Source organism: Pyrus communis, chromosome 13 (assembly GCF_041283825.1).
Source record: "Pyrus communis isolate YQ-2024b chromosome 13, ASM4128382v1, whole genome shotgun sequence".
Taxonomy (NCBI): domain Eukaryota; kingdom Viridiplantae; phylum Streptophyta; class Magnoliopsida; order Rosales; family Rosaceae; genus Pyrus; species Pyrus communis.
The window spans coordinates 6212624-6235156 of record NC_142577.1 but is presented as its reverse complement, the minus strand read 5'-3'; the positions used below and the strand labels follow the sequence as shown (position 1 = coordinate 6235156).

General features: G+C 40.6%; 1 protein-coding gene across 1 annotated transcript; it reads right to left on the bottom strand.

The window, feature by feature from the left end:
* Positions 1–13348: 13348 nt before the first annotated feature.
* LOC148691669 (uncharacterized) lies at positions 13349–19736 on the bottom strand. Its single transcript, XM_088683382.1, has 2 exons — positions 18682–19736; positions 13349–13694 (listed from the first exon to the last, which is right to left on the bottom strand). Exons 1-2 carry the CDS (start codon positions 19734–19736, stop codon positions 13349–13351), a joined length of 1401 nt encoding a protein of 466 aa, XP_088539508.1.
* Between the last annotated feature and the right edge of the window lie 2797 nt (positions 19737–22533).

Sequence of the window (22533 nt, the reverse complement as noted above, 5' to 3'; positions counted from 1 at the left end):
CGTAAGAACAAACTTTTACTCCCCCACACTCATTTTCTTGCATAATGTACTCAAAAGGAATTCACTTAAGTCATGCTCACTATACTTTAAGAACAAGGGTATAGAAAAGTCCTACTCTAGGCTAGGTAAGGGGTGATGTGGGTTAACAAAGAATAAAGGCTAAACAAAGCTCAACGGGGGTAAAACTTACAACATATACGAAATATGGGAAGTGAGGCTATTTGGCTATGGTGGCAACTACACAACTTCATCTTGATATATGTTATGCAATTCAATGTCATGCTTTGAATGAAACGGATATAAGTTCTAGCATTTAGTTCTATCATGATACAATTGCATTCTAAGTAGCAACCAAGCAAGGAATAATGAGATCATGCAACAACTTTAGAAAACAAAGAATCACAGAAAATAACTCTCCAAAGAACATTTAGGCTCAAGTCTCACAAGGTTGTAGCGTTTGTTTGAGTTCCTTCCTTCAAGCATGTTACAAAAACAATTTTTTTTATTTTATTTTTTTTTTATTTTTTTTTTTTTATGATTGCATGTGAAGTCATACATTATAACCATAACCAAGCATATACCAAGAGTAAATCAAACTTTTCTCTATGTTCATAACTCTTTTTAACAGTCATGCAATTACAAATCAAATCCTTATCATTGTGTTGGAAGGTACCCTAAGACACAAACACACAAAAACGACTCAAAACACTCTTTTTAGGCTTTTCAAAACATGTTTTTCAAATTTTTATGTGATTTTCGGAGTTATAAAAACAAAACACACTAAAACAGTTTAAAATAGTGAGAAACAACATGTGAAGTGATAGGTGATAAAATCCAACGAATTGCATCAAATATACTTAGTTACCCCCCCACACTTAAATCAAACATTGTCCTCAATGTTTTAAGCTTAAAACCACACTAAACACAAGCAAACATATAAACAGCAACTAAATATGGCAGAATGTATCTAACAAAGAGAAGAGTTTAGAGATGCAAATCTGGAATTGGAGCGCTTTCTCGGCCTTCCTTTGTTGAACACAGGCTTACTCTTGAACTGAGCTGGAGATTCTTTTGGTTTCCTCCGATCGTTGATTTTCCTTTGTGCTACTTTTGAACTGGGTAGCAGGATTCTTTTGGTCTCCCCCGAAGGTCTGAGCTTACTCCTTTTATCTGTTTCTTTGTTCAATCTCTCCAATTCGTATTGAAGAGGGTTAGAGGATAGCTCAGCAAATGCTTGTCTCCTCATGCTTCAATGTATCATTTTCCTTTGCCTTACTTGCTCCCCTTTGCAGAAGTGGTCCCTTCTCTGGAAGTGTATCAACCGTTGAAGATGACTACTCGAGAGCAACGCTAGGTAAGCAACCAGGGAATAGAGTCCAGGTAGACTCCAAGTGCCGGCTGATTGCTTCTTTCACTTTGCTATGCGATTAATAACAAAGACAAAGGAAAAGACAGGGAAAGAGCATGATATGAGATACTTTTGCTTTTGACCTTGATGATATGAGATACCTTTGCTTTTGAAGAAGCGGTGAATGAATCAGCACATGTATTTGTTGTGCTGCTTCCTCCTGGCTCATCTGTACTCCAGGCATCTGGTATCATTTTTGGGGAAGAAGAAAGAATTGAGTGTTTCGAAAGGCTTTGCTGGGAGTGCGCCCTCAGAGGTGAGGAAGAGTTGGGCATTTTCTTCAGGTTTGCCTTGCCATAAAAGATGAAAGTTGACATATATAGGGATTTCCCAATAGCAAGTGGTGGTACTGTTCTTTTACCCTTGTCGACAAACGTTTTGATCCCGCAAATCCGGCTTTTTGAAATAGTGACGACTCTTCGATCTTTGAAGACGCCTCTTCGATAAAGCTGTACGCGTTTTCTGAAAAGCAGATAAAGCGTCGCCGAACTTTGCGCTTGTCGGCTAAAGACGTGTAGTTGCGATGATGGCCTCCACGTGTTGAACGCGTTTTCTGAAAAGCAGATAACGTGTCGCCGAACTTTGCGCTTGAACTTCCAGCTTTTTGAATCGGTGGACGCGTTGCCTTGGCTTTTTATAGAGCTATCGATCACCGCCAACTTACACACTCTGAAGATTTCCCATTCTTGAAACTCGTCTCCGGCCCTTTGAAAATCTACTCCGTCCACCCCTTCTCTTTGAACACTTTTGAAAAATGGCAAACCCATCGAACCTTAGCTTAGAATTGAGTCTCCGTAGTGATATGGGCGTGCCGCGTCAAGGTAACGTATGGCGCCCTTCTTTCTTATCTTCTAACGGTCCTCTTACAGGTGAAGACTCCGTGATGCAGGACGCCACAACAGCTACGATAGTAGCTCGGAACCTCCTCACTCCCAGAGATAGTCAGCTGCTTTCAGGACGGTCCGATGAGTTGGCCGTTCAAGAGTCCCTGGCTCTTAGTGTTCAGTGCGCAGGCTCTGTGTCCAACATGGGCCAACGCCTTCTTGCTCGCTCCCGTCAGGTTGAATCCTTGATGGCGGAGGTGGAGAGTCTTAAGCAGGAGATCAGACAGCTTAAGCACGAGAATCGAAGTTTGCACGTGCTTGCCAACAATTATTCGACAGGCATGAAGAGGAAACTTGATGAGCTTGATGACCGTCAAAGGCTTGCGGCTTTCTTCCAGAGGCACCTCTTTCCTGGGTCATCCAGCGTTCCACCAAGGTTTGGGGCCTTGAATGATCTATCTCCGATGCCTTCCGCTCCGATGCCTCTTGCTCCAATGCCTTCTGCTCCGAGACCTTCTGCTCCGATGCCTTCCGCTCCGATGCCTTCTGCTCCGATGCCTTCCGCTTCGATGCCTTCCGCTTCTAGAGTTTTGCCTCGTGGTGGGTCTTCACGCAAACAAAAACAACTTTTGTGAAGACTCCATCTTTCTGCCATGTTTTGTTAGATACATTTGTAATTTCTCGAAAATTAATAAACAAGCTTTGTTTTATTCACTGTATTGGGTTGCCTCCCAAGTAGCGCTTTCTTTTACGTCTTGCAGCCGGACGAGTACTCTCTTCAATCTTCATTTGAGCCCACGGAATGGAAAGGAATGTCTTCCACCACTTGCCCCACACCATGCTCGTAATATGGCTTCAACCGATGCCCGTTCACCTTGAATTCTACGCCATTCCTTAAGCTTTTTATGTGGACTGCACCATAAGGTAAAACGTTAGTAACAACAAACGGGCCAATCCATTTAGAACGCAACTTACCAGGAAACAAACGTAGGCGAGAGTTGAAAAGTAACACTTTCTGCCCAACTGTGAAGGTCTTGGTTCGAATCATTTTATCATGGAATGCTTTGGTCTTGGCTTTGTACATCCGGGCATTCTCATAGGCTTCATTCCGAATCTCCTCAAGTTCATTCAATTGGAGCTTCCTATGAACTCCCGCTGCATCTATGTCCATGTTGAAAGTCTTCACGGCCCAATGTGCCTTGTGCTCTAACTCTACGGGCAAATGACATGGCTTACCATAGACGAGCCGAAAAGGTGACATCCCAATGGGTGTTTTGTACGCCGTACGATATGCCCACAGTGCATCATCTAAACGTAAGCTCCAATCCCTCCTTGTTGGTCCAACGGTCTTCTCCAAAATTTGTTTGATTTCTCGGTTAGACACCTCGGCTTGGCCATTTGTTTGAGGATGGTAAGGTGTGGAGACCTTATGGTTGACATGGTACTTTCTTAGCAACGCCTCAATGGTCCGATTGCAAAAGTGAGACCCTCCATCACTTATGATTACTCTCGGCATTCCAAACCTAGCAAAAATGTTAGTTTTCACGAAATCTGCAACCACCTTAGAATCGTTAGTACGGGTGGCTTTTGCTTCCACCCATTTAGAAACATAATCAACGGCTAGCAAGATATAAGTGAAACCATAAGATGGAGGGAAAGGGCCCATGAAATCAATGCCCCAAACATCAAAAATTTCAACATTAAAGACAGGGGTTTGCGGCATTTGGTCCTTGGTACCTATGTTACCCATTCGTTGGCAACGATCACAAGACATACAAAAGGTTCTAGCATCCCTAAATATAGTCGGCCAATAAAAACCACACTCTAGAACCTTGAGGGCAGTGCGTTGTGTGCCAAAATGACCACCACATGCATATGTGTGACAAAAGCTTAGAATTGAGTGAAATTCAGAATCATGCACACATCTACGTACAATTTGATCTGAGCAATACTTCCACAAATAAGGGTCATCCCAAACATAGAAACGTGCATCATTTTTAAGCTTATCACTGCTTGTTTAGTTTATTTGGAAATTGTTTAGCCACCAAGTAATTCACTAAATCTGCATACCATGGTTCACTTACCTCAATGGATAGCAGCTGCTCATCGGGAAAAGTTTCAGGGATAGGTACGGCATGTTCATGCTCCTCGTGGATCATTCGGCTTAGATGGTCCGCCACTACATTCTCGCTTCCTTTCTTATCCCGGATTTCAATATCAAATTCTTGAAGAAGAAGAATCCAACGGATAAGCCTCGGCTTTGCTTCCTTTTTCGTGAGCAAGTACCTCAAAGCTGCATGATCAGAATAAACGATTACTTTAGTACCAATTAAATATGAACGGAATTTATCTAAAGCAAAAACCACAGCTAGAAGTTCTTTTTCCGTCGTGGAGTAGTTCAATTGGGCATCATTGAGAGTCCGAGAGGCATAGTATATGACATGCGGCCGCTTGTCTCTTCTTTGTCCTAGAACAGCTCCTAATGCATAGTCGGATGCATCGCACATGAGCTCGAACGGAAGGCTCCAATCTGGAGGTACAATAATGGGGGCCGAGACTAGCTTCTCCTTGAGTTGGTTAAATGCCGAATTACACTCTTCATCAAACTTGAATGGCACATCTTTTTGAAGCAATCGGCAAAGAGGGTTGGACATCTTGGAGAAGTCCTTGATAAAACGCCTATAGAACCCTGCATGGCCAAGAAACGAACGTACCTCTCTAACCGAAGTAGGAGAGGGTAAGTGACGTACAAGGTCTATTTTCGATTTATCTACTTCAATTCCTTTTTCTGAAACAATATGTCCTAAAACTATACCTTGTTTCACCATAAAGTGACATTTCTCCCAATTCAAGACAAGGTTAGTTTCAACACATCGTTTCAAAATTAAGGTCAGATTATCCAAGCAATTATTAAATGAACTCCCAAACACACTGAAATCATCCATGAAAACCTCAATGATCTTTTCAACAAAATCGGAAAATATACTTACCATACACCTTTGGAAAGTGGCCGGTGCGTTGCATAAGCCAAATGGCATGCGACGATAAGCAAATGTTCCAAAGGGACATGTGAATGTGGTCTTCTCTTGATCATCCGGGGCTATCACAATTTGGTTATATCCAGAGTATCCATCAAGAAAACAGTAAAAAGCATGACCAGCTAACCTTTCGAGCATCTGGTCGATGAATGGCAAAGGAAAGTGATCTTTCCTAGTCATGGCATTTAGCTTCCGGTAATCGATACATACTCGCCATCCAGTCTGAATGCGTGTAGGCACGAGCTCATTCTCATCATTCTTGATAACAGTTACTCCGGACTTCTTGGGAACGACTTGAACTGGAGAGACCCAACGGCTATCGGAGATAGGGTAGATCACTCCGCAATCCAAAAGCTTGATTATTTCCTTCTTCACCATTTCCATCATCGGAGGGTTGAGACGGCGTTGAGCCTCTCGGGATGGCTTAGTCCCCTCCTCAAGAAGTGTACGGTGCATGCATGTGGTAGGGCTTATTCCTTTAATGTCGGCCAAAGTCCACCCTATGGCCGTTTTGTGTTCTCGCAGCACCCTCACAAGCTTCTCCTCCTCCATTGCCGTGAGACTTGATGAAATGATGACGGGCAATGTTTCGCCTTCTCCCAAAAACACATACTTCAAATGGTCCGGCAACGGCTTAAGTTCAAGCGATGGTGCCTGAACAACAGAAGGTAGCATCTTAGTGGAAACTGAATTTGAAAGTGAGAGTGGAACCGTACCATATTGTTGTGGCAATGACTCAAGGGCTGCCACAACCTCAATTATTTCTTCACTAGAACCCATGGCAAAGAATTCCTCCTCCTTGCCGTGGCCTTGCATTGGCCCAAATCCTTCATTTTTGCACTCTATGGCCTTAGTGATGGTTGTTTCCAGGGCGTCCTCGTTCAATTCTTCAAGGTATACCTGCGCCAAAGAATCGATAACATCAATGGAAAAACAAGAATGGTCATCAACGGGATATCTCATAGTTTCAGAAATATTAAAATCAATCACTTCCCCATCGAATTCCATTGTCAATGTGCCTTTGTATACATCAATCTTCGTTCGGGCCGTCTTCATGAATGGCCTACCAAGGAGAATCGGCAAAGATGTAGAATGGGCTGAATCCTCCATGTCTAGGACGTAGAAATCAGCCGGAAAAATTAAATGGTTCACCTGCACAAGCACATCTTCCAAAACTCCTTTTGGATACGCGTTAGAACGATCGGCCAATTGTATAATTACACCATCTTGTTTTAATTCACCCAAATTCATAGATGCATAAATAGAATAAGGCATGACATTTATGGATGCACCTAAATCAAGCATGGCATGTTCAAAACGATTATGTCCAATCACACAAGGAATCGTGAAACTACCGGGGTCTTTGCACTTGGTAGGCAGTTTACGTTGCAAAACAGCGGACACATTCTCGCTTACCTTCACTACCTCTTTGTTTGCCCTTCTTCTCTTTGTATTGCATAGGTCCTTGAGGAATTTAGCATACTTTGGAACCTGTTTGATTGCATCGAGAAGCGGTATGTTCACTTGCACCTTCCGGAACGTTTCAAGAATGTCCTTCTCGCTTTCTTCTTTTTTTTCTTGCATGAACCTGCGAGGAAAAGGTACATTGGGCAGATTAGGACGTGAAGTACATGAATTTGAACTTAAATTACCTGATTTGGCCGAGTTAGGGTGATTGGGGGCCTGCGGTATTGGGTTTTTCACCCTTGCCGTGGGTGAGCTAGACACTTCCTCAGGTTGTGTCGTCTCTTCATCTACTTTCTGGGCAGATTTGGGATTGTTTGGCTCGGTCCCAACTTCTTTTCCACCCCTTAGGGTGATGGCCTTGGCGGATTCGAATCCTCCCTTTGGATTGACTGTGGTTGAGCTAGGAAGCTTTCCTTGCTCTCTAATCTGTCCAAGGAACTCAGAAATCTGCCCTATTTGTTTCTTCATATCCATCATCTCCTTCTCATTATTTGCTATCCGGTTGTTTTGATTTTGCAACCCCTGCGAAATAGAGGTTAGTAATTGCATAGCTTGATCACTTTCCAAGGACGTACCTGAATGAGATGATGCCGAAGGTTGTTGGGGTTGTTGGGGTGCATACGGCTTGGAATAAAAACCAGGGGGGTTTGGCCTAAATCCTCCTTGTTGGGCAGCTTGTTGTGGCTCCCTCCATTTGAAGTTTGGATGGTCCCTCCATCCGGCATTGTAAGTGTTCGAGTATGGGTTGTTTTGATTTTGTCTTTGGAAACCAATTGCATTGGCAGATTCCCACCCACCATTCTCTATTAGTTGAGGGCACTTGTCGGATGGATGCCCTTGAATTGAGCACACGCCACAAACTTGGTGTTCTTGTGCTTTTGGACCAATCACAACCTGAGAAACAAGAGAAGTAAGATTAGCAAGTTGTGATTGAATTTCAGAAATAGCACTCACCTCATTTACACTTTGTTGCCGTGGGGCTTCCCTTTGGCCCACTCCTTCATATTGTTGAGCGTTGAGCGCTCGGTTGGCTATGAGAATCTTGGCATCCCTTGGTGTTTTGTCCACCAATGCTCCTCCCGCTGATGCATCAAGCATTTGACGTTCGATAGGAAGGAGGCCCTCATAGAAATATTGAAGGAGAAGTTCCTCCTTCATTTGATGTTGAGGACATGAAGCTACAAGGCCCTTGAAGCGCTCATAATAAGCCGGGAATGTCTCACCATGATTCTGTTGAATACCACTAATTTTCTTCCGTAGGAGAATCACTCTCGAAGTAGGGAAGAATTTCTCCAAGAAAGCACGCTTCATACTCTCCCACGAAGTCACAGTTTCCGGGGCTAGTTCGTAGAGCCAATCTTTGGCCTTGTCCATAAGTGAAAATGGAAAGGCCTTCATCTTCAATATACTCTCATCCACAGTGACGGGGGTCATGCTCGAACAAACCACCTCGAACTCCTTCAAGTGTTTGTTGGGGTCTTCCATAGACAAGCCATGGAACTTCGGAATATGGTGTAACAAACTGGATTTGAGTTCAAACACCTCAGTCTTCCCCTCTGCAGCCGTGGGGTATTGGATACAAAGAGGCAATGCATTATCCAAACCCGAGGCCGAAAGCTCCTTGATGGTTCTATTATCTGCTGCCATGGCTTGTTCTTCTTCAAAAATCTGATCCGTGGGCTCTTCTTCTACACCTACTTTGTCTTCTTCAAGCCCAGGTTGTGGTGGAGGTTGTGGTGGCTCTTGTTGACTCCTCGTTCTCCTCAAAGTGCGTTCAAAATCACCGTCAAAGTCGGAGATGTTCTCTATAATAGGCCGAGAGCTACGAGTCATACACAGTACCTGAAAAACAAGAAAACAAACAAACTAAGAATCTGAAATAAGAATGTACGAAAAACAAAAAAAAATAAAAAATAAAAATAAAGACAAGGGATTAACAAAGTTGCTAATCCCCGGCAACGGCGCCAAAATTTGATGTGAGAATTACTTGACACTCAAATTAAACCCTCGTTTGACAATTGTAGTAGAATGGATAAGTGAGGGATCGTTCTAGACCGGGGATTAGGAGGGCTTGCTAAAACCTTCTAAATTGACTTAAAAACATAAAAACTAAATTAAAACAGATTTAAGACACTTGGGAACAAGGAAAAAAAAAAGGGGGTTTTAGTTTTGACGAAGTTGAAATAAACAAACAATATGCAAAAATGGACAGATTGTAAACAAGTGTTGTGAAACAAGATGGTTGGTGAATTAGCTAGAGGTTCTTTCTCCACACATGATATTTATGCATATGAATCAATTTCCAGTTATTCCTTCATTGAATTATGAACGACAATGCCCCAAATTAACCGTGACATCACTAGTTAACCCTCATATTTTCCTTATATTATTGGATTGGATGGCATCATTCGACAACCCAAAACATTCTCAAAAGTTCCCTACATGTCATCATAATAGAGATACAATCGAATATCATTAGGAATAATGAAAACCATAAGCATTGACAAAGCATTTGCAACTATGACATCATGTTACTCATGCTAAGAATTAAACTTAACGCGATCGTGACAAGCGACCTTCACTACTTTCAAGTATAAGTTAGTAACGATTATGTGAAACCTTCTTAAACTTTAGCCACATACTCATGCATGCTAATTAAGTGTCGACCCTCAATCAACAAACACAAATAAGTTAATCATCAAATAGTTAAGCCAATTGCATTCACGAATCAAGAGTTCATAACCGGAATTCATCAATTCATATCACATAAATAATCATGGTATTGAAATCACCCCTAGCCAAAAAGGGTTTAGTTCCTCATATTACAAAACAAAGAGAATTGAAATTAAACATTGAAATCAAAGAAACGCCTAAACATTCCAACAACTCAATCTTGAATTGTATGAACGTTTAGGCCCTCTTATCTTCCTCTTTATTGTGGCACAAGGACTAAGGGATGTTGTTGGTGTGTTGAATGGATTGGGGGATTATGGAAATGGATGAGGAGTGGTGGAATTGGAAGAATGGTTTTTGAATTCTAAGGGATACTCACGGCTAGGAAGAAGAATGGATGATTTTGAGGAGTGTTGTGTTGTGAATGAGATGATCTTTGAATGAATGAATGCAAGGGTATTTATAGGAGGAGTGGAGGGAACATATGGCTGTTTGTTTAAGCATGCATGTGCTGAAATGTGGTGGAAAATAGCTAGGAAAGCTGGAAAGCACAAGGGGAGCAAAGGGAACCCACGGCAATGACAGTTTTTGATGTTGGATTTGCATGTGTGTGCTGGAAATGGTGTGTGTATGCATGTGTTTGGGAAGCTTTCTTGCTCATTTTCTGGATGCAATGATGAAGAGTTTAATAATTAATGCATGTAGGTGGCTGAAATGATGAAGAATGAGTGGTGGAAATGAAAGGGAAAGCTAGAAAGACATGTGAAGATGCTGGAATTGTGAGTAGGCCACGGCAATGTGTTTTCAGGATGGTTCTTTGTGGTTGTGATGCATGTGATTGCATGTGTTGATTGCTAAGGTGTGTGATGATGAGTGTAAGTGGAATAAAGAATGAATGAAGGCATGTGAATTAGGTGGAATGCTGGAATGTGGAGGGGATACACGGCACAAGGTTTGGAATGTGGAGAAAGGGGTGTGAATGATTATGGGATGCTGGAAATCTGGAAAGGCACGGCACAAGGCAGATTTTTATGTTGGAAACGCATGTGTTTTAGGTTGTGAAAGCATGTGGATTAGGTGGAAAGAGGTGGGTGTGCATGTGAGTTGAAATGCATGTGTTTAAATGGTTGAAATGTGAGTATGATAAGTGATAAGTGATAAGTGATAAGTGAATGGAAGTGATAAGTGATAAGTGATAAGTGATAAGTGAATGGTTTGATAAGTGAATGAGTGTATGATTTAAAACAGGAAACAAGGCCCTTCCTTGCATGGCAAGGAAGGGAAACACCAAGGGACACATGGCAAGGGTAACAATGTTTGGAAGGGACATTGTTTTGTGACCTAGAATAGGTAGGATTCCTTGATATTGCTCAAACAAAAGGTCTTTAGGTCTTCAATTTCGTCCATTCTTTTTGCTCCAAGCATATGCTATCCATTCCAAGCCCAATTTTGCTCCAAAATGCTCCAAAATGCATCTTTTTGCTTCCTTAGCCATATGAACCTAAAAACACACGAAAATGGCTTAAACTACTAAAACAACTATGAATTAACAACATAGATGCACGAAAACAAGCTAAGTAAGTCGCCTAAATATGCTCCTATTAGCAAGGTGGATGGATGAAATTGAAGATCAAAGGAGGTTAGGAATCTGCTAAGGAGATGGAAGAAATTAATTCAAGATTTGGAAGTTATCAACCACAAAGAAGGAAACATGAGTCAAACTTCCTTATTTTGACTTAGTCAATCCTAAATCTTTCCTACATAAGTTCCAGCTGCCAAAGAGGGTCCGTAATTAATTTAGGACACTTAAATATAAGTTCTAGAAGCTTTAATCCTAGGCAAAGGGGGATGCTGCACCCACCTTACCCTTTTTCCTTCCTTGCCGTGCAAGGGAAACAACATTCCCTTTCCTATTCTTCCTTGCCGCAAATCCCTTCCCTTTTTCCCTTAGGATTCTGACTTTAATTCTCCTTTTCCTTGGGGATTTGGGGTCCAATTCTTTCCTAAACCATTTAATTAAAGTTAAGTTCCTTTCCCTAAAATAAAAACCTTGTGCCGCACATATACACAACGGGCCTTCATTCATCCTTCTACACCTTTATCCGCAACCTTCATCACCTTCCATACACAATTCCGCACCCTTTTTCCTCCACCATACCTCCCTGCCATTCATCTATCCTTCACCCTAACACACCACAACCCACTTTCACACCCTTAGACCCTTGTGCCGCAGCCTAGCAAGGAAGAAGGAGAGGAGAAGCAGCCTTGGATGTTTTTGCACTCAAGTTGGATTATTGGAACGTTTTTAGGTGTAATCTATCTTTTGTTTTCAATGTTTAATTTAAGTTTTCTTTGTTTTGCTGTGAACATGAGAGGCTAAACTTGTTTTAGCTAGAGGAGACTTTGAAACGATGATTATATTTGTGATATAAATTGATTAATTCCAGTTGTGATTTCATAAATTGTGAATGCAATTTACTTAACTGTTTGATTAAGAACTTATTCTTGTATGTTGATTAAGGAGGCCTACTTAGTTTGCATGCTTGAATTTGATGCTAGAATATAAAGGAGTTTCACATAATCGTTACAAACTTATATTCACAAGTAGTAAAGGTTGCTGGTCACAATCATGTTAAGTTAAATTCCCGGCATGAGTATCATGATGTTATAGTTACGAATGCCTTGTCAATGCTTATGATTTTTATGAAACTTAATGATCTTTGCTTGTGTCTCTATTATGCAGTTCATGTAGGGAACTTGGGAAGAATAATTTGGTTGCTGATGCGTTGTCCATCCAATTCAATGACTTAAGGAAAATCTCAGTGTTAATTAGTGATGTCACAGTTAATCTGGGTTGTTGAGGTTCATGGTTTATTGAAAAAGCAACTGGAAATCAATTTGTATGCAAGTGTTCATGTGTGGAAAAGGACCCTCTAGCTAGCTTATCACCCATCCATTCACTCAATTTCGTGCCAAACTTTGTTTAAGTCTTTAAATTACTTGTTTTTATTTTAAATTCGTCAAAAAGCCAATCCCATTTACTTTGTTGTGTCAAATTAGCTAGAATATGTCCTATTGTGTGTTTTTAAGTGTTCTGAGTCAAAACCAATTCAATTTTCGTCCAAAGTAAGTCCTAGAGTCTGTTTTGAGTCTATTGGATTGTTTTGTGTTGTTTTGAGTCTTTTTAGTTTGTTTTGAGTCATATAAGTCTAGTTAAGAGTCTTTGAGTTTATTTAAGTATTTTTAACCCTAGTTTTGTATCTTTGAGTCAGTTTTTAGTAGATTAGCAATCCCTCCTAATCTCCGGCCTAGAACGATCCCTATTTACATCTTTACTACAATTGTCAATAAGAGGGTTTAATTTGAGTGCTATTATATATCACATCAATAACACAAGGGATTGTGAAACTACCTGGATCTTTGCATTTAAGAGGTTGTTTCCTTTGTAAAACTGCTGAAACATTCCCACTTACCTGTACCACTTCCTTGTTCGAAATCCTTTTCCTTGTTGTGCAAAGCTCTTTCAAAAATTTAGCATACTTTGGAACTTGCTTGATTGCATCAAGGAGTGGGATATTGACTTGTACTTTCCTGAAGGTTTCTAAAATGTCCTTTTCATTCTCTTATTTCTTAGATTGTTTGCACTTGCTAGGAAAAGGCACAATTGGTGGAATAGGGTTAGAAAGAATTGAATTTCAACCTACCTTACTTGAGTTGGACAGCTTAGGGTCCTTAGGGGGTTGCGGCAAGGGGTGTTCTACCCTTGCCGTGGCTTTGGCATCCTCCTCTTCCTCGAGCAGCAGCTTTTCGTCCTCCTTTTGACTTGATTTGGACGTTTGTGGGTTGGTTCCAACCTCCTTGCCACTTCTCAACATGATGGCCTTAGCGGTTTCAAAACTTCCCTTCGGATTTACAACGGTTGAACTAGGCAGTTTGCCTTATTCCCTAAATTGTCCTATGAATTCCGCCATCTGCCACATTTGATTCTTCAATTCGCCCATCTCCTTGGCTTGGTTTTGTAAGCCCTGCGTCAAAGAAGTTAGTACTTGAAGAATTTTATCATTATCCAATGACGAACCTGAATTTGGTTGAACAAATTGTGGTGGGATTTGTCGTGGTGCGAATGGCCTTTGATAGAGTCCCGGAGGTGGTTGTCCATATTCGCCTTGTTGATGAGTTTGTTGTGGTTCTCTCCACTTCATATTTGGATGATCTCTCCAGCCCAGATTGTAGGTGTTAGAGAATGGGTCATGCCTTGGTTGATTTTGGCCTTGATATCCTATAGTATTAGCACTTTCCTATCCTCCATTCTCTATCAATTGAGGACATTGATTAGTTGAATGTCCTTGCATAGTGCACACGCCACAAGCACTTGCTCCTTGTACTCTGGATCCATCAACAGCCTATGATAGAAGAACAGAAAGATTAGGCATTTGAGATTGAAGTGGCAAGGAAGTTGGAGCCAAACCCAAACCATCCAAAGCAAGTCAAAAAGAGGATGAAAAGTTGCTGCTCGAAGAACAAGAAGTGGACAAGGCCACGACAAGGGTAGAACAACCCTTGCCGTAGCCCCCTAGTGCACCTAAGCCGTCCAATTCAGGTAAGGGTGGTTCAAATTCAATTCATTCTAACCCTATTCCACCAAATGTGACTTTCCCTCACAGGTTTATGCAATCTAAGAAAGAAGAGAATGAAAAAGACATCTTAGAGACTTTCAGAAAGGTACAAGTCAATATCCCACTCCTTGATGCAATAAAGCAGTTCAAGGTATGCTAAATTCTTGAAAGAGCTTTGTACAACAAGGAGAAGAATTTCGAACAAAGAAGTGGTAAGGGTAAGTGAGAATGTTTCAACTATTTTGCAACAAAAACTACCACCTAAATGCAAAGATCCAGGTAGTTTTACAATTCCTTGTGTTATTGGTAATACTAAGTTTGAACATGCCATGTTAGATTTAGGTGCTTCCATAAATGTCATGCCTTACTTTATTTATGCAACTATGAACCTAGGAGAGCTTAAAAATGATGGTGTTATAATTCAATTAGCTGATCGTTCTAATGCATATCCGGAAGGAGTTTTGGAAGATGTTTTGGTGCGGGTTGACCATTTAATATTTCCAGCGGACTTTTATGTGCTTGACATGGAAGATTCAGCCCATTCTACACCATTATCGATCCTACTTGGGAGACCTTTCATGAAAACAGCCCGCATCAAGATAGATGTGTTCAAGGGGACGCTAATAATGGAATTTGATGGCGAGATTGTTGATTTTAATATTTCTGAAGCTATAAGAAATCTTAAAGATGTTCATTCTTGTTTTTCTATTGATGTATTTGATTCATTGGCGCAGGACTATCTTGACTCCTTGGAACGACCATAATGGGACTCAAAAACAAAGGGGCAGGAAAGTACAACACTCACGGCATGCATGAGGAAGTCCTTGCCGTGCCTACATGTGAAGATGAGGCTGAGATGGTTGCTGCACTTGAGTCATTGCCACAACACCTTGGTAAGCCTCCAATCCCAATTCCAATTCTCGTTTCTACTAACAAGTTATTACCTTCGATGATTCAGGTGCCCATTCTTGAGCTTAAACCATTGCCAGATCATTTGAAGTATGCCTATTTGGGAGAAAAATAGACGTTGCCCGTCATTGTTTCTTCATCCCTCACAGCAATGGAGGAGGAGAAATTGGCGCAGGTGTTAAAAGAGTACAAAACAGCCATTGGATGGACTTTGGCCGACATTAAGGGAATTAGCCCTGCAACATGCATGCATCACATACTTCTAGAGGAGGGGGCTAAACCAACTCGAGAGGCTTAACACCGGCTCAACCCTCGAATGATGGAAGCTGTGAAAAAGGAGATTATCAAGCTTCTTGATTGTGGAGTGATTTATCCAATTTCGGATAGTCGTTGGGTCTCACTGGTTCAAGTTGTTCCAAAGAAATCTGGAGTCACCATGGTGAAGAATGCAGAGAATGAACTTGTGCCCACTTGTATGCAAACAGGTTAGAGAGTGTGCATTGACTATAGGAAGCTCAACGCCACCGCAAGGAAAGATCACTTCCCCTTGCCGTTCATTGATTAAATGCTTGAAAGGTTAACCGGTCATTCTTTTTATTGTTTTCTTGATGGTTATTCGGGATATAATCAAATTGTTATAGCTCGAGATGATCAAGAAAAGACTACTTTTACTTGTCCATTTGGTACTTTTCCTTATCATCGAATGCCATTTGGTTTATGTAATGCACTAGCCACCTTTCAAAGATGCATGGTAAGTATCTTTTCAGATTTTGTAGAGAAGATTATTGAAGTTTTCATGTTTGGTTTTGATAGGAGCATATTTATGCGACTTTGTTAGTTTAATTCCTCACATTTATGTTGTTAGTTCGTAGTTATTTTAGTATTTTAAGCTATTTTCGTATGGTTGTAGGTCCAAATGGTTAAAGTGGCAAGAAAGTGCATTTTGGTGCATTTTGGAGCAGTTTTGGGCATTAAATGGATTGCACATGCTTGGAGCAATATGGATGGATGAAATTGAAGTCCAAAGGAGTCTAAAAATCTGCTAAGAAGATGGAAGAAATTAATTCAAGACTTGGAAGAAAAGGAATCAACTACAAAGAAGGAAACATGAGTCAAACTTCCTTATTTTGACTTAACTTTCCTAATCTTTTCCTGCCTAAGTTTCAGCTGCCAAAAAGGGTTCCTAATTAATTTAGGACACTTAAATATATGTCTAGAAAACTTAGTCCTACTTCCTAATCCATGCCGAACCTATCTTTTCTAGATTTCCCTTTTTATTGCAGCAAATCACATTCCCATTCTCTAAAACATCATTGCTGCAGCTTTCCCTTTCCCTTTTCCCAATTCCTTGCTGCTTATTTTACTTCCCTTTTCCCTCTAAGAATTCTGATTTGTTACCCTTTTCTTGGAGGATTTGGAGTCTTAATACATTCCCAAATTAATTACTTATTGCCTTAACCTTTCTCCCTCTATATATACATAATCTGCTGCACATATTGGAGATCCTAGACAGCCATACACATCCATACGAATTATTCCTCATTCTCCCCATTCATTCAGCCATCATCCACCCTCTACCACCATCCAACCTATCCATCCATCACCATAATTCATACCCAAACACCCTTGTGCCGCAACAAAGAAGGAGAAAGAAGAGAGGAGAAGCCTTGGACGTTTTGGCCATTCAAACTTGGATTCTTGGAGCGTTTCTAGGTGTATTCAATCTTTGTTTTCAATGTTTAATTTATATTCTCTTTGTTTTGTTGTAAACATGAGGAACTAATTTTGTTTTGGCTAGAGGAGACTTTGAAACCATGATTATATTTGCAATATGAATTGATTAACTCCAGTTGTGATTTCATAAATTGTGAATGCAATTTACTTAACCGTTTGATGGATAACTTATTCTTGTTTGTTGATTAAGGGTGCACACTTAATTTGCATGCTTGAATTTGGTGCTAGAATATAAGGGAGTTTCACATAATCGTTACAAACTTATATTCACAAGTAGTTAAGGTTGTTTTCACAATCATGTTAAGTAAATTCCTAGCATGAGTATCATGATGTCATAGTTACAAGTGCTTTGTCAATACTTATGATTTTCATAGAATGTAATGATCTTTGATTGTATCTCTATTATGGTGTCATGTAGGGAACTTTTGAAGAATGCTTTGGGTTGTCGTATGATGTCATCCAATCCAATAACTTAAGGAAAATCTGAGGGTTAATTAGTGATGTCACGGTTAATCTGGGGTGTTGAGGTTCATGGTTTATCGAAAATCAACTGGAAATCAATTTGTATGCAAGTGTGTCATGTGTGGAGAAGGACCCTTTAGCTAGCTAATCACCCATCCATATACCCAAATTCGTTCATAACTTTGTCTAGTTCAGTTTCTGTTTTGTTTTAATTAAAATTCGTCAAAACCAAAACCCCCCTTTGTTTTAAGTGTCTATTGGGTTAGAATCTGAGTTATTTTGTGTTTTTGAGTGTTTTGTGTCAAAACCAATTCTATTTTCGTCCAAATTAAGCCCTAGAGTCTAGTTTGAGTCTTTTTGATTGTTTTGTGTTGTTTTGAGTCTTTTGAGTTTGTTTTGAGTCATATAAGTTTAGTTAAGAGTCTTTTGAGTTTATTTAAGTGTTTTGAAGCATATTTTTATATCTTTGAGTCAATTTTCATTAGATTAGCAATCCCTCCAAATCCCCGGCCTAGAACGACCCCTACTTATATCTATACTACAATTGTCAAAAAGAGGGTTTAATTTGAGTGCTATTATTTATCACATCAGGTTTTAGCGTATTTGGTGATTCGTTTGATGATTGTTTAGATAATCTCACATTAATCTTGAAACGATGCATTGAAACTAACCTTGTTTTAAATTGGGAAAAATGTCACTTCATGGTAAAACAAGGCATAGTTTTAGGCCACATAGATTCGGCCAAGGGAATTGAGGTTCATAAATCGAAAATAGATCTTGTACGCTACTTACCCTTTCCCATTTCGGTGAGAGAGGTTCGTTCTTTTCTTGGACATGCAAGATTCTATAGGTGATTCATCAAAGATTTTTCTAAGATTTCCCAACCCCAATGTCGACTTCTCCAAAAGGATGTCCCCTTTGTGTTCGATGAGGAATGTGAGAAGGCCTTCAAACACCTCAAGGAGATGCTAACTTTGGCCTCCGCCATAGTTCCACTAGGTTGGAGTCTTCCTTTTGAACTCATGGGCGATGCCTCAGATTATGCAATAGGAGCTGTTTTAGGCCAAAGGAAGAACAAGCAGCCACATGTCATCTATTATGCATCCCGGACCTTGAATGATGCTCAATTGAACTACTCCATCACTGAACAAAAACTCCTTGCTGTTGTGTTTGCTTTAGATAAGTTTCGTTCTTATTTACTTGGCACCAAAGTTATTGTTTATTCTCATCATGCAGCGTTGAAGTACTTACTCACGATGAAGAAGGCCAAACCAAGGCTTATTCACTGGATGATTCTCCTCCAAGAGTTCAATATCAAAATTCGGGACAAGGAAGGAAGTGAAAACGTGGTGGCTAACCACTTGAGCCCTTTTGTGCATGATAAGGAGCCATTACCCATCCCAGAGATGTTCCCAGATGGGCAGCTGCTGTCTATAGAGGTAAGTGAGCCATGGTATGCCGATTTAGTGAATTATTTAGTGTCTAAACAAGTTCCAAGCAACCTAAATAAGCACCAACGTGATCAACTTAAAAAGGATGCACGATTTTATGCGTTGGCGCTTTCCCATCCACCATTTTCTATGAGTTGTGGGCACTTCTCAGAAGCATGTCCTTGGATAGAACACACCCCGCATACAACTGGTCCTTGCATCCTCATGCCTTCGGCCATCTGAGACACAATGGAAGTAAGATTAGCTAATTGTGAATGAATATCGGGGGTGGAACTTACCTCATGCACTTGCTGCCGTGGGGGTCCTCTTTGGCCTACTCCTTCGTATTGTTGAGCGTTCAACGCTCGGTTAGCGATCAAGACCTTGGCAGCCATGGGCGTCTTGTCCACCAATGCTCCACCCGCCGATGCGTTGAGCATTTGTCGTTCAATTGGTAAGAGCCCCTCGTAGAAGTATTGCAGAAGCAACTCCTCCTTCATCTGATGCTGTGGACAAGAAGCAACAAGAGATTTAAAACGTTCATAATACGTAGGAAAAGACTCACCTTCATCTTGCTGAATTCCACTAATCCTTTTTCGTAAAAGGATGATTCGAGAAGTTGGGAAAAACTTCTCCAGAAATGCCCTCTTCATGGTCTCCCACGATGTGACGGTTCCGGGAGCTAAGTCATACAACCAATCCTTAGCTTTGTCCATTAAAGAGAATGGAAAAGCCTTCATCTTCAGAATACTTCCGTCGACGTTGACGGGAGTCATGCTTGAACACACCACCTCGAATTCCTTTAGATGCTTGTTCGGATCCTCCATGGACAACCCATGGTACTTCGGAATGTGGTGGAGCAAGCTTGACTTTAACTCGAACTCCTCGGTCTTGCCTTCGGCCGGTGGGGGATATTGGATACACAAAGGTGCGGCATTATCCAATCCCGAAGCTGAAAGCTCCTTAAGTGTCCGGGTATCCACGGCCATGACTTGTGGTTCTTCAAAGACTCTTGCCGTGGGTTCCTCCTCCTCTTCTAAGACTTGTTCTTCAAGCTCAGGTTCCGGGCTTGGTGGATTTGACTCGTGGTGCTTCTTCCTTCGTCTCAAAGTCCTCTCAAAATCGCTGTCAAAGTCCAAGATATCCTCACGAATCGGTTGAGAACTCCGAGTCATACACTAGTACCTAAAACAAGAAAAACAAAACAAGGTCAGAAACTTTAACAAAATAAAACTAAACAGAAAATAACAATCCAAGGCATTAGCAAAGTTGCTAATCCCCGGCAACGGCGCCAAAAATTTGATGCGAACTAAGTAAGCACACAAATTAAAACCCTCTTGTGACAATTGTAGTATATGTATAAGTAGGGATCGTTCTTAACGAGGATTAGGAGGGATTGCAAAATCACTTGGAAATTGACTCAAAAACGTAAAATAAAGTTTGAAACACTAACTTAGACTCAAAGAATGCAAAACTAACACTTAAAACACTAAAACAAACCAAAAGACTCAAAACAGCACCAAAACACTCAAAACTGCCTTAAAAACACAATCTGGGCAGTTTTGAGCACTTTGGTGAATTTGGACGAATTTGTGTAACAAATTGAATCAAAACACTTATAAACACAAACTAAGACACTTTCTAACTAAATTGAACACTAAAGTAAAGGGGGATTGAGTTTTTGACGAAATTAAGTAAAATGCACAGATTGCAACTAAGGCAGAATGTAAATATGAATGTGATGAAAATATGGATGAATGCTAGCTAGAAGGTTCTTCTCCACACATGTTACACTTGCATACACTTTGATTTTCAGTTGGTCTTTCGATGAATTATGAAACTTGACACTCCAAGTTAATTAGGTTCGCTTAAATTAACCTTCAGATTTCCCTAGAATCATTGAATTGGATGAATATGCATCGCAAACAAATTATTCCTAACAAGTTCTCTATATGAACAGCATGATAAAGATACAAGTTAGAATCATTACGTTCTTTGGAAATCATAAGCATCGACAAGGCATTTGTAACTATGAAAAGCATGATACTCTTGCCAGGAATTCATTTAACGCGATTGTTTATAAGCAACCTCCACTACTTGTGAATATAAGTTCATAACTATTAGGTGAAACTCACTTATATTCTAGCGTCATATTCATGCATGAAAATTAAGCGTGCACTCTCAATAAACATACACAAATAAGTTATCAATCAAACAGTTAAACGAATTGAATCCACCATTCATGAAATTCCAACCAAAAGTAATCAATTCATATTGCAAGCATAAACATGGTTTCAAATCACCCCCTAGCTAACTAGGGATTTAGCCTCTCATGTTCACAGAAAGAGAAATACAATTGAATTTAAACATAAAGCACAAAGGATTGATTACACCTAGAACGCCCAACGAATCCACTTGAATTCTGCGCATCTAAGTCCCTTCTTTCTCCTTTCCTTGCTGCGGCAGAGAGGTTTTATGGTGCTTTTGGATGGTTTTCTGGGTTATAGATGGGTTTAGGGTGTTAAAGTGGTGCGGCAATGGTGGTAGAAGGTGTAGGGAGGTGTGGAAGGCGGCTGGAAGGATGGAGATAGCTGCGGCAATGGTGGGAAAGGTGTGGAAGATGGCTGGAATGGAGGGGGAATGCACGGGTTGTATGGAGAAAGGGTGATGGTGGCTGCGGCTGTTAGGTTTTGGGTGATGGGATGCACGGCTTTTGGAGAGAATGGGAGAGAATGTGTGATGGTGGCTGCGGATGGAAGAATGAATGAGAGGGGGGTGACGGCTTATGGGATTTTAGGATGAATAATGAAGAGTGAATGGAAGTGAATTAGGATGAGAATGGTGGCTGAATGTATATGGAATGAGAGGTGAATGAATCAGAATTTAGGGTGAAAAAAGAATAGGTGCGGCTGAGATTAGAATTAGAGGGATTAGGGTTATTAGGGTGAATGGCTGAGATGGTTTGATCAAATAAATGGATGGGAGTGAATGAATAATCCCCTAGGGTTAGAAAATAGGTGCGGCTAGCAAGGATTTTTGTGGCTGAGATGCTTTTGTGGCTGAATAGAATGAATGATTGGAACCCCTAGGGTGCGGCTAGGTTTAGTTTTGGAGATAAATAGGTTAAAATTCAGAAATAAAAGGGCAAGGTGGCTGCAAGGAAAAGGATTAGGGTTTAGGTGCATAGAATGGGCCTAAAATGCCCCCCCCTTGCACGGCAAAGGAAGGGAATTAGGCTAAAGGCACGGCATGGGTTGGAAATTGGGCTAGGGCCTTGGTCTTGTGTACTAAAGTGCATACAAGGCCTACAAAGTGGCTAGAAAATACGGACGTTTAGATTAGGAAAGGTTACCAAAACGGGAAGCTTAGGGTTAACTTTCCTACTTCAAGTAGGAATCCTTGTTTGAGTAGGATTCCTCGTTTTGGTAGGAATTCATCGATTCTTCAAGTCTTCAACTCATTCATTCCTCTTTCGCTCCAAAAGACTCCAATTTGCATCTTCTTGCACACTTTGGCCTTATAATCTGAAAATACACAAAAGTAGCCTTAAACACTAAAATAGCTAAGTAAACACAACATAAATGCACGAGAACAAGCTAATTAAGTCGCATGAATATGCTCCTATCAGTGTGTGCATGAATCGGAGTTTAATTCAATTTTAACTTTCCGTCACACTTATGCATGTGGGGGCCATTTTGGCACTCAAAGAACAGCACATAAAGTTTTAGAATGTGGATTTTATTGGCCTATTATATTTAAGGATGCTAGAACTTTTTGTGTGACTTGTGATTGTTGTCAAAGAATGGGCAATATAGGTGCAAAGGACCAAATGCAACAAAATCCCATCTTTTTTGTCCAAATTTTTTATGTTTGGGGTATTGATTTTATGGGTCCTTTTCCTTCATCTCATGGTTTTAATTATATTTTACTTGCGATTGATTATGTATTGAAATGGGTGGAAGCAAAAGCCAC

Coding starts and splice junctions, on each gene's coding strand:
- LOC148691669 (XM_088683382.1), bottom strand. CDS start 19,736: ATGACTCGGAGTTCTCAACCGATTCGTGAGGATATCTTGGACTTTGAC. Junction 13,695..18,681: donor GGATGGGAAAGCGCCAACGC/ATAAAATCGTGC, acceptor AAGTGCTAATAC/TATAGGATATCAAGGCCAAA.